The sequence below is a fragment of the Haliaeetus leucocephalus genome, unplaced genomic scaffold (genome assembly GCF_000737465.1).
Source record: "Haliaeetus leucocephalus isolate CR32 unplaced genomic scaffold, Haliaeetus_leucocephalus-4.0 Scaffold339, whole genome shotgun sequence".
Lineage (NCBI taxonomy): Eukaryota > Metazoa > Chordata > Aves > Accipitriformes > Accipitridae > Haliaeetus > Haliaeetus leucocephalus.
In genome coordinates this window covers 24,311,607-24,328,881 of record NW_010972775.1, presented here as the reverse complement: position 1 = coordinate 24,328,881, position 17,275 = coordinate 24,311,607, and the positions used below count along the sequence as shown (strand labels likewise).

The window sequence follows — 17,275 nt, the reverse complement described above, 5'->3', positions numbered from 1 at the left end:
CAGCTAAACAAAGTAACACAGCTAACTGCTGCCTGTCTTCTACAATAGGAAGACAGGTTACTGTGGAACATATTAGAATACCACCAGGAGTAACTCCACCTAACACTATACATACAGGACTAACACACATTCTGTGAACTCCCCACATTTTACACTGCAATACAAAATTGCAATGCATACAAATAGATGGTTTGAAAGATTTGATCTACCCTATTTTTAGCATTCTCCATCTTGTCTTGCTTTGCTCTGTAGAGTGTGTCTTGGTAAGTGGATTCCAGTTGATCATCAAGATTTATTAGCATGGCATTAGGGTTCTTCATTGCCATAAGAGTGTCAGCTGGAACCTGATGGTCGATTGCTTCATTAATGGCAATGACAGCAGCATGTACTGAAAAAACAAGTCACAGTCTGCCAGTTAGTCCCAAACACAGCAGCTCTGTTAAAAATTGAGAACTTCACTGGAAAGAGCAGAAGAATTATCTGGAAATTAACCAGAAAGCAAAAGAATTACCAAAGCACCTCTCATTCTATCACAGTTTTGTGTTCTTGACAAAAAAAGGCAGCCTACTTCCCAGTACAATACTCTAGCTAGTCAAATCATTATGTTCCAGAAAGAAAAGAAAAAAAAAAATACATCAGGGAAAGAAGAAAACCCTTTTCCCAGTCTTCCAAAAGGCATGTCAGAAGGGCTGTACTGTCTCACAACAGGGGGCTTTAAAACCAACATGTTTAAAAAAAAAAAAAAAGAGAGAGAGAGACATCTAATCTGCTGATTTGAATAATCACATAAAATGAAACTCCATTTTTCCTTACATGCTGCTTCATCCACAGAAAGTTCATTTGCAAGAATTCCTCCAATCTTACTGAAGGCAGGCATCTGAATACCATACTTCTCCAGTTCAAGCCTCATATTACTGATTTCCTCCTCTGAAACACACATAAAAAATGTTATGCAGGAATCAGCACTGTTATACCAACTGCTGCTACAAAAAAAAAATTAGGATAACTACAATAAGTTATAATTACTCTTTAAATAATACTTTGAATATAACCCAGTAAGTGAAACCAAATAAATGAAAACTGATAGACATTTCGCACACGTTCCTAAAATCTACATTTCTCCCAGAAACTCATATGGGAATATTCTGCAGTCTCTCTCACTAGAAAACAACACACAACTCTCATGAGGAGCTGGAAACAGACTCCATCATTCTGAGGTGCCTCAACTACATCTGCCAACAGGTCAGGAAAACTCATAGCAGAGAGACTACGATGAGAAAAGTGAATGGAGGATATCAAGACATGCTGTTGCTAAATACCATACAACTCAAGAAGAGAGTTGATAGTTTGGAATGTTATAGATACAATCAACAACTGTTTTGCAGGAAAATAAAGTTTATACACCTTTTAAATCAGATGCGTGCCCTCAGGCAGGAACCTCACTAACACAAAACAGAATTTGACACTTCTGCAAAAATCAAGGAACTAAAACCTTGAGGAGGCATGTGGACATAAGACTTTGTGCTGGAATCTCCTGCAGCAGATTAGCTGGTAAACTCTTCTTCGGAGGTGCTGATGGCACCTCTGCTTTAAACTGTCAAGGGAGGTCAGAACCATTCACCAAGTTCCAAACTGAAACCTCTCCCAAAGGGATGGAGGCAAGGTTTAAGCATCTTACAACAGTGGCAAAAAAGTTAAAGGGCTGTTATTTGCAAAAGTAATGATTAGCAAATGGATAGCTATTTAACAGCCTGGCTCAGAAGCACCCAAATCAAACCTTTTTCTTAAATTAGTAAAATTCCTCATAGCCATTAATTTTAAATATAATTTGCATTTAGAATATCAACAGTAACAATCCTTTAATTGATCTATATAGCGTGTAGTATAGTATTAGATAAAGGCAGCACACATATCAGCACTTTTTATTTTTTTTACCTGTGAAGTCCACCTTCCCATATAAATCTTGAATCTGGGGGGCAAGACCCAGTTTGAACAGGTACAGACTAGAAAAGAAAATAAGCAAAAAATCAGAACTAGTAATTTCTCCTTGTGGTTCTGACATGACACAGATAATTTTAGGAGATATAGATTCAAGAAGCCACTCAGGTAAGCCAACATAACAGCTCATAATCACCAAGAGGGTGAGCTGACACCTCTCTTCCCCCCTCAGCTGCACATAACTGGTCCACCAGTCTGAAATCTTCACAGAATTACAGAATGGTTGAGGCTAGAAGGGCGCTCTCAAGTTTGTCTTGTTCAAGCTCCATCCTCAAACAAGGTCACATAGGACCAGGTTTCCCAAGATTATGTCCAGATGGCTTTTGCATATCTCCAAGGGTGGAGACTCCACAACTTCTCTGGGCAACTTGTGCCAGTCCTCGGTCACCCTCACAGTAAATAAAGTGTTTCCTGATGTTCAGAGAGACCCTCCTGTGGTTCAGTTTGTGCCAGTTGCGTCTTGTCCTGTCATGGGGCACCACTGAAAAGAGTCTGGCTTCATCTTCTTTGCACCCTCCCTTCAGACAGCTGCACACATTGCTGAGATTCCCCCGGAGCCTTGTCTTCTCTAGGCTGAACAGTCCCAGCTCTCTCAGCCTTTCCTCATAGGAGAGATGCTCTAGTCCATTAATCATCTTAGCGACCCTTCCTTCAACTCTTCCCAGTCTGTGCATGTGTGTCTTGTGCTGGGGAACCCAGAACTGGACACAGTACTGCAGGTGTAGCCTCACTGGTGCTGAGTAGGGGGAAATATTCACTAAACTGATTTGGCTTACTAAAATGGTGTTAATGTATTCACTTGGAGCCTGACAAGAAATTGAACTGCTACAAAGGAGGGATGAATCCATACAGCTAAGGACAAATGGGACTGGGGAAAGAGAAGCAACTCCTCTCCTTTTTGCCTGTTGTGCCGGGTCAGCACAGATCATTGAAATGTGCCCTCCATTAAAATATTTAATTATACAAGAACATTACAAATAAACTATTAATAAAGTAAGTATCTATTCCTCCAGTAAACTCAGTTTTAACATGTTTGGAAATTAGAGAGTAAGCAATCCCACCTTTTCACATGACCTCAACATGCCAAATCTAAATCTCCAATATTTATAAATCCAAGCAGATTTTTTTCATATAACAAAACACACACACAAAAAAAGGCCGGAACATTTCTGACCTACAGACTGTCAACAAAACTGCATTCTAGATCTTTATGTCTTAACTGGAATATACTTCTGCACTAAGCTTGAAAAAAGAGTAAGTTTTTAATAAAACATCCTTTTCCATATTTATATTTACATATCAGAATTACTCTTCTTTCCTTGATAAGGAAAATTATTTAAATGATAAAATCTTGAGAAGGCTGCCTTTGCAGAGAAATTGGCTACAGAACATTTCAGCCAAAAAAGGTTAACAATTGAAAAAAATTAAGTAGTATGGAAAAGGTATTATTAGATGAAAGATTATAACTTCTACAGCCTTAACTACTGGAACTGTTTGCATCTATTAATTTTGCTCCATGAGTTAATTTTCTTTTCCTAATATATGATCTAGAAAGAGTACAGCAACAGCAAACAATTTTCTTGGAAAGCTTGGTAATTGTCCACAATTCGGACTACTGGCGGGGGCAAACAGCCAGGATATAACAAAGAACACGTAACAAGAATATATGCCAGCCAACTCCTGGCATAAAGTAGCTATCACAAAGCTGCCAGCGAGGGAGGAACTTTGCCATAAGGTAAACAAAAAGGAGCATTGGTCTTGATAGTGGCAGTGTACTCCACCACATGTCTACTCCTCACTGCTCTATAAACCCCAAATGACTTGTTCTACAGAGATAACTCATTTTAAAGCTAAAGCTGGGATCAAGCTCGCTTCTATAAATAATAATTTAATCTACAGCAATCTGAAATATCAGATAACATTCAGATAAATGCAATCCATCTCTATGGATTTCACACTTCCAACAGATTAGAGAGCGTAACAAGCCATTCTTGAGAACTGAAACTGAGCAAGCAACAGAGGAAGACCCAAATGTATGCAGTCCAGCATTCAATCACCTAGTAAATTCTACAAAAGGAATCCTTTTAAAATAAACATGTCAATATGTTCCAAAAGTCACACTTGCATTCAAATCAGCTAGCCAGATGAAAAAAAAAACAACCCTAATGAACCAAAAACTAACAAACAAAAAAATCAAACACACATGTGATGTGCCACCCTGTCAAATTGAAGAGCAAAGCATCAACAAATGAATCCTGCCAGTTTTCTCAGGAACTGGGATTATCCTACTCAGTCTCTGTGAGATTTTAAAATTTAAGAGACCTTTCAACAACAGTTCTTGGTTGATCACTTACTGTGGTCATCAAGATAAACACACTGCAGTACAATGCTGTAACCACACTGGCTTTCATTCGGTGATCTGACTGATCCCTACATAAACTAGTATCTTGTGTTTCTCACAAACACCTTTTAGGGCTTCAGGCTTTCCTTTAAGTCCCAAAATGTTTTGCTCCGCCTCAAACAGTAGAGAGGGAGTGCAAGAACTGGGATGGGAAGGTAGTAATCACAACATACTTGACTGGTTCTTTTTCCTTCAACATCTGATTTGGCCACTGCCCAAAGCAAAATACTGGCTTCATGGATCTTTGCTCCAACCTGGTAAGATTGTTCTGCTAGAAAATTTGTCCTCATCTAGGCTTCAGTTCAGCTCTCTCCCCTTTCAGCTTTGCAGAAAGATTTCAGAAGCAATTAGATTTCTGCCTAGCATGCCTTACCTGAGTGCATGAATACAATAGATACAGCGTGGCATGTTCTTGCGATCATAGATATCTGTAGTTTCTGGGTAGAATATCTGAAGATAAAAACAAAGTTAGCAGTCTGAATTATACTCACCTTATATAGCCAAATCACATAACTGTGATAGGCCCAATTCTTCTGTAGTACACTAATGAAGCAGCCCACAGAACAAAACACTTCGAGCTTCTCTGCCCTGGCCCAACCTTTCTCCTACTTGAAGAGCCAATCCTTTTGTTTCTACCACCTAAACCAGGGCTCCCCTTTCCCTGCCCACGTTCTACACATGGATGAGTACACCCTTTTTTTGTGTGCCCACCAAGATACTGGGTCACGAAGTATTAGCGAGGACTTTGGTGAAAGCCAAGAGATGAAAAAAATACTTAGAACACAGAAAAGAGGATTTTGTTTGGACTAAATGGGGTTGAGAAGCAAGAGAAGAGACAGTGACAAGGGAAACTGAGACCAGCACTGGGGTGGTCTGCATACTACATTTTCAGTTAGCTGGACCTAAAAGCTTTGAGACAGTCTGAAATGCAAAGTTGAATACAAGGGGCTAATACTGGAAGTGTCAATTCATTCAGAAGTGCTGACAAGATACGTTACTTTCTAGTTATTCGGAAATTCCTTGCTGTTGCCTGTGAGGACAAAATAGCATTGCTCTTTCTGTAAAGGCAAGAGCAACAACTGAAAGACCCTCACAATTCCACAGCATCAGTTCCCTGGCTCTTCTGCATGGGGAAATACTTAAAGCACCAATATCTCTTTGTCAATGTACTGGACCCCAGCGCAGTTTCTTTAACATCTCACACATTTATTTTCCCCCTAAATCCGCTTAAATCTGAAAATCTTGCCTCATACCTGGCACTTAACTTCTCTCTGTCTAGCTCCCTCCTTGTTTATTTTCACCTAACAACATTAACAGCGTATTTCAGCATTTCCTAATCCCAAATTTGCTCCTGTAAGATCATCATAAGCCAGCCAGCAAGGCTCAACTAGTAAATATCAACAAGCTATTTGAAAAACTTTGCCAAATATAGTGTTCAATTTGCAAGCATGTATGCAAACAAAACATACATGAGATTAAACTGTGCAATGCTGGTTTTGGTGAGACTAATCATAAAACGGCTTAAAAAAAAAAGTTTAAAAAATTTACTTACTATCCATGTATGTAACTTGACTATCACCACAACACTACCAAGTTCCATATATTTTCAGGCAACAACAGTGTTTATTAGATCAGAGGAGTTTATCTGGCCATTCCCTTAGTGAAGCCAGTGATTTATATTTGATTAAGGTACACCAGGAACATTTCAACTTGATGTGAAAATTTTGTAGGGAAATCTGAAGAAATGGAGAACATAGTATTTTCTGCTGTACTGCTTCTTTTAGCATAGATTTCTAAAAAAACTTCCATAATCAAACTGTAGCTCAGATATTGCTCAAAAGAATGCATGGCAAGAACAACGTAATGCAGATGTTATGCAAGATTAGTGATATTAAGGATATGGTATAGAAGGAGGAATTATTTTGCTCCTGATCATTCTCACACACATAGCAGAATGAAATCTTTCAGCAGTTTTAGGAGTTTTAGGAGAAAATTTCTACAGGGACGCAAATCTAGAAAATGAAGAATTAACTAGATGAAGTTTGCTGATTTTTGTACAACAGCAAATGCTTCCATGGAATGTAAAGCTTTTCTGAGATTATTTATCTGCACATGCAACATAGAAATTACCTTGGGGAGACCAATCTCAGCCATGGCATTCAGCCACTGGATTACATTATCCGTGTGCCGGAAGTGGAGACCAGTTGCCTGAAATAAAAATAGGCAGGAACAAGAGGGAGGGCAGTAAGAAACAAAATACCACAGCTGCCAAGAACAGCCAGGACATTCATTAAGACAGATAGTGAAAATAGTACTCTTACAGAAAAGAAGTCAGAAGTCTTCTATGTACAATCATATTGACTGTGTATGACAAGTTCTTTCACATGAGTGCAAGCTCAGATATAAAGCTAAGAGTCCACGCCCCCTCACTTAACCAATGTTCTAGAGTGAAGGTGGAGCTTCTTAGGTAGCACTAATATAAACTAACATTCTGCTTATTTGCTCACAGTACCTCAGTGTGCATGTTTTCCTATTTTAGGTTACTACCTAAAGTAATATCTATCACCAACACCTCTCACCTTATATCTAGTCTGTTCTCTATCATAGATTTTCTTCACAGAAACCACTTTAGGGGAGAAGAAGTTTCCAAGTTTGGCCAGATAGACTCCATTTCTCAATCCTTCTTCCAGCTCTGTTGTGGGAGGCAGCTCCTCATTCAGACAGGCCTCCATCCATCTGGAAGTGCAAGAAGAACAAAGTTGGTCACATGAGTATATTTCCAATTTGTGAACAAAACCCCATGCTAAACAAGGTTCATGCTGCTGTTGCTGTCACACTCTAGCATACTATTTACTTAGCATTAGGGGTGGAAAGTAGGTATAGCACTACCACACATTCTGTGCCATTAAAGTGCTAGTCAGTAATACTTTATACAAAATATTAAGGAGAAGTAAGGATTCCACCAGCCAGAGTTTCACAAGTAATTAAGATACCATCTCACGATCATGTTTCTCCTTCAGCTCATGACTTAGCTGGTTCTGATCTAGACACAGTGGCCAACCTGTCCTCTTAACTAACTTAAATCTTCCTCTTGAGTACAGGCTTATCTCACAAGCATTTCTCTACTCTAGTCTCATTAAGTATTCACTAGTTATTTCATGACTTTGTACCACTTATTCAAGCTCTTTTAGCTGATGTCATACAGAGGCCCTACAATGTTGTCATCAAGTCTACCTTCCTGACCTATATATTTTTCCCCACCCTACTATACATTTCAAAAATGGGAAAAAAACTGAAACAGGCATTCCTCTCCTCATAACAGCTGATTTTCCCTTATCTTGTTTTCTTCCATCTCATTTAATGGTGTCACGGATCCTAATGACAAAAGCAAAGATTACAACAGCAAATAATTTGAAAAGTCACTGTTCTCAAAACAGAGGTCCACCTTGGTATTTCTTCTGTACAGGGCTACCAGAGGCAAGTTCAGCTATGCAGCTTCTTCCAAAGACAACATGCTCCCTGGCTGTTCTGTCCTCTGAAAAAGGGAGCTTCACAGCCGTGGGCCAATTTCTAAAGCATTTTTCTTAGGATCACACCTCACTTGCAGCTAAACTCTAAAGCTCTTATAGGACGGATGAGCCTTGGATCAATAAAGATCACAGAAAAGTGGCTTTCAAGACAATAGTGGGCCAGAATAGCAGTAGCCCATACTATAAAACAGAGCTGATAATGTAACATAAGCAAGGTTAATAATTTGACTCATGGAGATGATGAGTCCACATTACTGGGACTAATCTCAAAGACAGATATGTAGAGGATCCTGCTTGAACCCAACAAATAGAATTTTAATATTCTAAATACTCTTTCAGATGCATACATAACTGTAAACTATTTAGCTCTGTATTAATCCAGGCAAAATAACAGCGAAACACCATACTGGATGCAAGTGATAAGAGATTAAATGAATAACTGTAGTAAATTAACACAATTTCACAGAAATCAGTCCTGTAAAACACACCTGGGAACACTGCGTGGCTCTGTTGACCACCTAACACTGCAGACATTTCACATCTGTGAAGTGTGTTCATGCCTCATAATATTCTGATTAAAATCAAGCACTGTACATACATACAAAAAATAGCCATGGATACTAAGAACAAACAGACATCTCCAAGCAGTGTTTTCATGGGGATTCATTGAATAGTGCTGTTTCTAGCACATTTTGGCATAGATGGGTGCTATGCTCCCCTCTTTCAGTTTTTCAGGAAGTAAACACAAAAATTGAGGCTGACAAAATTAGAGAATTAGAGGGTAACACCAATATTAGCATAACTGTAACCTATAATTAGCACACAGGTGGTCACAGCTTGAGTAACAGGACTGTGCAAATAACGTAGGCTTTACACATGGCTAAATATTAGGTCATTGATCTAGCTTAACTACAGACTAGGGATTGTATCCTAAAAGACAACTGTGACACTTAAAAATGTGTAATGAGTATAGCAGACATAACAAATTCAAAGTTTAAAGCTGTAAGACCTAATGTTATTGTGGGGTGTATACAAAGGGGAACAGCAAAGTCAGGCATTACTATTCTTTTGTACACAACACTGATGAGCCTAACCTTGTCACTGCAGTCTGCATTTTCTTCCAAACTGGAGAGCAGGAATAAGGTAGGAAAGAAGTTTTTTATTAGCCAAGATAAACTTAACAGTGAGAAGCCTGAAGAATGCAGTGCATTCCATCTGCTGAAATAAAGTCTGAGAACCAGCTTGGTGCTCTGACAGTCCCTTTGGTAGCAGACTGAAATCAGATGACTGAAACTGTAGTCACTGACATCAGCCTGCTCCACCTTTTCTGATAAACAGCACGAAATCTAAGGCAGGAGCATATGAACTACACATGAATCAGCTTCTGAACCACCAATTTTCAGCCCAGCATGCAAGGCTCAATGGAAATAGCTAAAAATTATTTAACCTGCAATATCTGAGAAGACAACAGAATAAGTGACCGTTCTTTCTGACCCCAACAAGAAAATAATACGTGATGATTTCTTTACAGTAATTTAGAAAAGAAGTATTATAAACATAAAAACTAATTTGCATTTGGGGGATTTTTTTTGCACAGTTTACTCTTGATCTCAAATACAGAATACTGTAGCAGTACACAACAGAGATGAGATGCATTCAAATTCACCACAGCCAGTTTTTCCATCTCTCCTGAGAAGGCAGTAAACTGCATTTCTAATTAGAAAAGACAGGTAGTTGTCAGTGAAAATTAAAAATCTCACAGGCTGTAGTATTTTAATGGTCAAAGGAAACATAACTTGACTAGTGCAGATACTCAGTCTTAGACAATCACCTTAATTGCCTTGCCTGTATTCACAGTTTCAACTGTCTCTTAAGGTTTACTGGTTTTAACCTACCACAGAGCTAGTGTTACTCTACCACAGCTCCTCCATTTTCACATCTGTTAGCATAAACAGAATGCTTGCCAAAACAAACATTTCAGATTAATGTACATCTTCACTACTCAAACTCAAGGGGAATGCCAGTCAAGTTGTCACGTCTATTACTTCTCCATCTCTCTCTACTTGAAATGTTAGTATACAATGTGGTCTTGTAGTACATAAAGTGGCCATCTGCCTTTTAAGATAAACAAGCCAGTGTTCTTAAAACAACAAAAAAGGCATAACACTAGTGTTTTGTTCTTTGCTCTAATTTGATATTTGCTTAAAGGTATAATTCAAACACATCTATTTAGCTCAACTGCCACTAATCCTCAGATGGCCTTTTCTACTAACACAAGTTAAAATCAGCTGTAGCAATTCCGATGCCTACACCCAAGAGCATCTAAAAACTGGCTGCAGAGCAAATACAGCATAAAGTCCTCAAATTTTTAATTCATCCCTCTTGCACTTCTGTTTGAGTTTTTTTTTTAAAGATCTAATCCTTCATGGTATTTTCCTATTTGTGCATTCTGCAGCAGACAGTTATGCATACAACCTCATTGTTGAAAGAATACTCATGATTCACTAGAGGTTTTACAAAGAGCTTGACTTCACCGCTGTTTCTTTGGTTATTCAGATTGTTTTCCATATCTGCATTCCTCTCCAGATAACACAGAAAAATGTGAAGTTATTTAAAAAAGAAAAACTAACATTCCATAGCTGCTCATCATAAAGTACCTACAATCAGCCACTATTACAGTCCCCAAATCTTAGTTCTACTGATTCTTCCATCTGAATGCAAACTACTCAATTTTAAGACCCATCCCCTGTGCCCAGGAAAGCCTCTTCCTCACACTTGGCTTCTCTACAGCTCCAAGCAGCAGAGGTGACACCTTTGAAAAGCTAGCACAAGCAAGCAAATGGTGCCACGAAGCTTTTTGGTAACTAATCACAGAAACAGGTCGGCAGCAGTGGAGATTTCAGGAGAGCCTAGAAGGAGGGGGAAGAGAAAAGGGAAACTACACATTTCTCAGGAACCACCACTCACAAAAATCAACAGCAAGAAACAGTTTTATGTTCCTGCTGACAGCCCTCCCACAACAGGGAGTGGTTTTCTGCAGGAAACCAGCAACACTCCAGATTCTTCCAGGTTCTGCTGGCTTCTCATTCTCCAGTCGCCTCAGTCCCTGATAGTCTTTCCCAAGCCCCAAAACTAGAATAAGTTTCCTAATTAACGTCTCACAAAACTCTTCATAAAATGTACAACATGATGATTCTAGCCTCTGCTTTGAATGTCCAGATTACAAAGGCTCTCTGTGCAGAAACTTTCAATCAGCAAACGGGTAGCTGGTTGGAATGGCTGAGAAACTTTACACAAAAATGACTGGGCCCTAGCACTACTGAAGAAAGCGTTACTTGAAATGGGATGCTGCAATACTACGTGGCAGGGGGACACAGAGGGAGAAAAACTACACACACACGCACACACACCCCAGCAAAAGAGTGAATACTCTGCAGAAGTCAAGAAGTATCCTTTCATATTCTGGAGAAGCACCTAAAACACTATTTGGAAAGGTATATAAAAATGACATTTCCAAGCCTCAAGTCTCACACACTCTGTATGGGTTCTACTTGCTTTCCTAAAAAGCTGCAAGAAGTCAGATGACTGATTTATGTGCCTTTTGATAGCACCTGACTAACTGGAAATGATAATTAGTCTCACTGCCTGGTTTATTCACAGAATCACAGAACAGCCCAAGTTGGAAAGGAAACTGGAAAACTGTGACAAGGTCCCCTCTGAGCCTTCTCTTCTCCAAGGTGGAAAGACCCAACTCCCTCAGTGTTTCCTCACAGGGCAGGTTCTCCAGCAGTTTGATCACCTTTGTCACCCTCCTTTGGACCCTCTATTCACATATGAGAAAGTCACCAGCTAGCCACCAAACACCAGATGATGTGCAGCCATGTTCTCTCCCATCTTGTCTTTGAGCTCCTTGCCACCTAACTCAGGAAAACAATAGGAAGGCTGTTTATGCAAAGCCTGTAAGGTACAGAAAACAAATACAACCCGAAGGACATGTTAAGTGAGTAAGGAACTGAGTCAAAGTACAACTTACAGAAAGTAAACCAGTTCAACAAGTTTTGACAGGAGTTCAGTATTCAATGTGAACAGCTTACAAACTCTATGTAGTAAAGGGATAGGAGTGCAGAAGGCATCAACTCAGGACACATACAAGTCATAGACGGTGGGGCCTACATATCAGAAGAGTTCCAAAGAAGATATAAATCAAAACACCCCATATTAGAGAAGCTTCCACAAGGCAAAGGATGCTCAGTCGCTCTAGTCCAAGTGAAAATAGCATTAATAACCTCAGAAAGTCTTATGAACCTTGCATTTAGTACTTCAGGTATAGTGCACTTAAATGGTAAGTAACAATTCTGAAGTGGAAAAGTATATACAGGGAGTTGCTAATTTGAGCCTAGTTTTGCCTGGAAAGCATTAGCTTTCCTGCAAGCTTCTCAACAGTGTCCTACAGTAAGAGACTTAGTACCTTTCCTTTCTAACATGATATAAATACAGTGTTTTGTGACTTAGACTGTCATATTTCCTCAGGTTAATTTTATAAGTAGGACTGCAAACACTCTCCTAAAGGGATTAAAAATCAAGCTGGTTGCCACAGCTTCCCCAACAGAATGTTCTCAAAGAAGCCTCTACTGCAGATGAAGAATAGTTAAACTTGGAGAGCACTTTAAATCCCAAATGAGACACTATTACACTGTAGAGTGCAGCCTGAGCCCAAGAAAAGGGGGGCTTGCAACCCAAAGCAGGATGGGGAGCCTGGAAAGGCAACAAGGAGTAGTGTTTACCAGGAACAAAAGGTTTCTGGGAACACCTGGCCAACTTCTGTACAGGAGCTACAAAAAGAAACTCATTCTTCTGCAAACTACCGTGTTCCTAGGTTTTGCTGCTTTTCTCTCAAAAAACTTAGTTCTTGAACTTTAAGTTCTAGAAAAATGCAGATAGCAACTGAATATGTGATAGAGAAAACATGACTTAAGTTTAAAAATTCTGGACCATTATCCAAAAGATACTGTAAAGCAAGTCAAACACTATCATTCAGATGATGCTCTTCCCTTATCCCACACAGCTGTGTTTCCTGTGCTGCTTCAACCCAACCTTCACAGAATCTCTGAGGCTGGAAGGGTCGTCTTGAGATCTAGTCCAACTCTTCCATGCCCTCACAAGCAACCCTTCTCCCCATTCCTTCTGAGGGGGGCAAGAGGTTTCTGTAACATCATTTGCATGCCTTAGATCATTACAACCAAAGACTCCTGAGAGGACACAGAGCTACTCAAACCCTGAAAGAGTCCAAATGCTAGCAATGAGGTTCATAATACCCTCCCAAGAACTTTATCGGGGCAACAAAAAAAGCCCACCCACTTTGTTCAACCTAGGAAGACCTAAAATGAAAATAGATCAGACATGCAACCGAATCATTTAATGCCTTACCAAAGGACATAGAGGCAGTGAATTCTGTTTAAGCATCTCCATAAAGTAAGATAAATAGCCCATAATTAGAACATAAGTTGTCTCAATGTACTCATACCTGTTTCAACAGGTTCTTAAGTGGGTGTTAATATAACTACAGAACTAGGGCAATTTACATACAATAATGCTTGGTGCAGCATTGCTTAACCATTTGCTAGGCCAGAGGACAAAGCAATGTTTTCAGAAAGCATTACGCATTACCTTTTACATTTAAAAGCTCACATACTCATATTAAAATTAGCACCTGTCATCCTTAAAATGCAGAAATAAATGCAGAATTTCCAGATGAACAAGAGGAAAGCATTTCTCAAGTCTCACGGGATGGGGGGGGGGGAACGGGGACACGACACACCTGATTGATGGGCAGCAACCTCTACTCCCTTTAGACCTCAGGCATTAGAACAATATGCCATCAATAAGCTTTCCACAGAAACCTTAAAATCTTTTTTGCTACTTTGACAGTTTCCAGTTTCCACTATGCTCCCTCCCTCTCACCAGCACAGGAAAGAGAATTTTTAACCCAGAATTAATTCTTCAATCAAATTGCATCACATGACGGCATAGGTAATGTCGGACTCTCCAATTTTACTGGAGCTGGCTCAAATTGAAGTAGTAATTGCACCTTTCTAATCAGTCAGTCCTACTGCTACGAAATGCAGATCCCCCTCCTAGAAAAAGATCCTTGAGTATCTACACACAGCTACTACCATTAGCTGCAATTTAGAGCCAGGCCTTCCTTGAGAAGACATGACCATAAAAATGTAACACCAAGTATTGTCAGGCAGCCAGTCTCTCAAGTAATGCTGTCTTCAAACTTCTAAAGGCAACATTGCTCCATTAGCAAGGATTGGAAAAAATTAACATCAGTCATCTAAACTACCAACTTGTTTACTCTCCCCTAATACAGCATTATCAAGGATTGTGACAAGTTACACAAAGGCGTCATTTTTCAACAGCATCATAGGCCAATGTTAACTAGAACTGGAGTTTAGACACAGCAGAAACTTAATGTTGATCACACGGCACACATTTTGCTCGTACACTTGCGAAAAAGTCAAAAGCCTGGCTAACCCTGAGACAACGGAAAAAACGTGGAAAAGAAAGAAAAAGTCACTCTTTTTCTCTCAAACTGATTATAGGTAAGCCTGAGGAAGAAGAACTAGCAACCCATCTCTCCAGAAATTGTTACAAGAACACCCAATTTCATAAACAATTATAGTAGAGCAGATAATAAAAAAAAACTGGACCAAACCTGTAAGGAACACTGCTCATTTCATGACAGGACTACCATGCAGTATGTTCCAGCACAAAAAGAAAACAGAACATGGCACAGAAAACACAGAAGGCATTAACAGTCAAAAAAAGTGACCATTATCAACCAATGAGGAAAGTTCACTTCTTGGTCATCCCTAAGTAGCAGTAATTTCAAGGTAAAGTTAATTATTTGCAGAGACCAGAAATAACTTTTTCTAACCTTCAGCTGTGCTAGAATTTCAAGACAAAGGTTCTTCCTTTTGTACACAGACCTAGCCAGTGACATTCTTCAACTCTGAGACCAGACTGAGGCCCAACACACCACCTGGGTCTGCACCTGGTGATCACTTCTACTGTGTTGGCCTCAAGAGCTACGCTTCAGCATTTCCAGGCATTAAGAACTCTAAGAAGATAAAGTATGTAACACTAACATATCATGCTAAAGGATAACCAGTACCACTCTTATCAGAGCCTGGTACTAATGCTAAGCGTTGGTTGAAGCTCATTTGTCCACAGGATCACATTGTATTCTGCTTATTGCGCACCTCACCAATTCCATTAGCAGGAAAGCTGCAAACAGAACCTCAATGCAAACTTCCAAGCCTCTGGTTTGGGAGCACTGCCCACAGAGTTCTTGATCATGGGTCACAATCACAGGAGTCTTCTCTTTGTAAGCATGTCAGTGCCACAGCACTCCTTGCTTGCTTCAAGTGGTCCCCTACCAACCACGTTTCAGAAGGGTGTTGTCGTCTTCTTCAAGAAGGCTGAATATGCTTTATTTCCTCCTGAAGGAGGTCTAGAGGTGGACTGGAGGGGCACAGAGCTTGATTCTTTTTCCAGGCGCACATGGTACTATCCTCCAGTCTTTGTAACACTGTCTGTATACTATACCAATATATTTTAATTAGCAAAATAAGCCTGCCTAAACTTGTGCTCTACTAACACAGTCAGACTGCCTTATGCACAGTTGAACTGCCTTACACATGTCCTTCTCATAACCATGAAATAGACAAATTCTCCAAACACATCTTCAAAATGTGATCTCCTTGTGCATACTCACACTGTGGGAATAAATTCTTGAAACAAGGTGATCTCTTTGCACTTTCAAAGTAATCCTGTGGGTATTCACCCATTGCCTGTTGCTATATCCATATACAGAAAAAAGGTGCATCTTGCAATCTTCATTTCTTCAAATCTCACAATACCCAAAATTAAATGGCAAAGGTGCAATTTGAATGGATGTACCGAAAATGCCATGAAGATCTTAAAGAGTTATTTCCAGTTGCTTCCCCTTCTGAGTGTTGACCCCCTAACATTTAAAATGTGGGCAACTCCAGGCAGCACTGTTCAGCCTACACAGAGACCTGGAGAGGTACCTGGATACTGTTAGAAGAATGACTGAAGAGCTGTTCAAACATTAACTATGGCTGGAACTTGGAAGCTGTGCAAAAGCTGCAAGTGGAGCTTAGGAAAACTGCTGACAAGATTCAAAGATCTCTCTCACAACTACCAAAGTCATTTGTACTCTCAGAAAGTATTCACAGCACAATGAATACTGGCACTCTTGTAGGTTCTTAAGAGTCCAATAATGAGTGCAACAAACACCTGTATGTCAATATAAACAGTATAAACAGCCCTCTGCTATGAAAACAAAGAGGCAAGAGATCACACTGGAGTCCTTCAGCCTGCTGAAGATAAAGCGTTCACGGTGTCCAAGACTATGAAGTTTTTCTAAATCCTGAATGCATATAGATCAAGAAAGAGTGTTTAACAGTATTTCATGCTAAAAAACACAGCTCAGAAAAAAAAAAGATTCTAAGTGGTGAGAGCCTTACAACTCATCCCACTGTTGCAGTGACATCCTGTTGACCTCAGAGAGAGGCTCCTACTTCCAGCACTCAGTCAGCTAAGGGACTGCCAACATATTCCCTAAGGAAATAACAATCTTGATTTTAAGTAGAGGCAAGTCACTAGGAAGGGAATGGAATTGTGATACACAAACGTCAAGATCATTTCGCCTAATGCTGCATGTCAGGCTGGGATTCTACATGAGCTCTTGTGAGAGCAGGCCTTCAAGTGATGGTTAAATGAGCTAATCCCAGAACATCAAGGCTGAGATCACTGGGGATATTGTTATCTCACAGGGAACTAACACAGTTCTTTATACACAGTCATCCACAGAAAGACTGGGAAGTCATCCCTCGAACTATTACAGTATACCATGTCTTAAAATAAACCCCTGTAATTCCAAGCTTTACACTGGACCTACAGCACTGCATTCTCCCACTTCATTTAATCAGAATAAGATATCTTTTTGCTTACTGCTCTTGAAGGAAGAGGTTCCTGCAAGAGTTTATTGCTTACATCTCCAAACTAGCTAGCAAAGATTACCAAAGTTTAACTTCATCCAAACAGTGCAGCTACCACCATGTAACAAATAGGCTTCACTGTTGGCTCCCTGCTCTTCTCTTGCACTGAAATACACCAGACAGGCATCCAAAACTAGCAAGGCAGTCAGATGGCATACCCAAGCACTCACTACGACTCAACATTTTCCTGCCCATGGAGGTTTGGTTTGGGTTTTTTTTGTTGTTGTTTGGTTGGTTTTGGGTTGGGTTTCTGGTTT

The 17,275-nt window shown here is 39.8% G+C and overlaps 1 protein-coding gene across 1 annotated transcript in view; it reads right to left on the bottom strand.

The window, feature by feature from the left end:
- IQGAP1 (IQ motif containing GTPase activating protein 1) overlaps positions 1-17,275 on the bottom strand; it is a 75,131-nt gene that overhangs the window by 40,914 nt on the left and 16,942 nt on the right. The window contains exons 3-8 of the mRNA XM_010572220.1: positions 6,979-7,135; positions 6,530-6,607; positions 4,773-4,849; positions 1,936-2,003; positions 814-927; positions 210-388 (exon numbers count right to left, since the gene is read on the bottom strand). Coding sequence (XP_010570522.1) covers positions 210-388; positions 814-927; positions 1,936-2,003; positions 4,773-4,849; positions 6,530-6,607; positions 6,979-7,135 — 673 coding nt within the window. The remainder of the gene's footprint in view (positions 1-209; positions 389-813; positions 928-1,935; positions 2,004-4,772; positions 4,850-6,529; positions 6,608-6,978; positions 7,136-17,275) is intronic.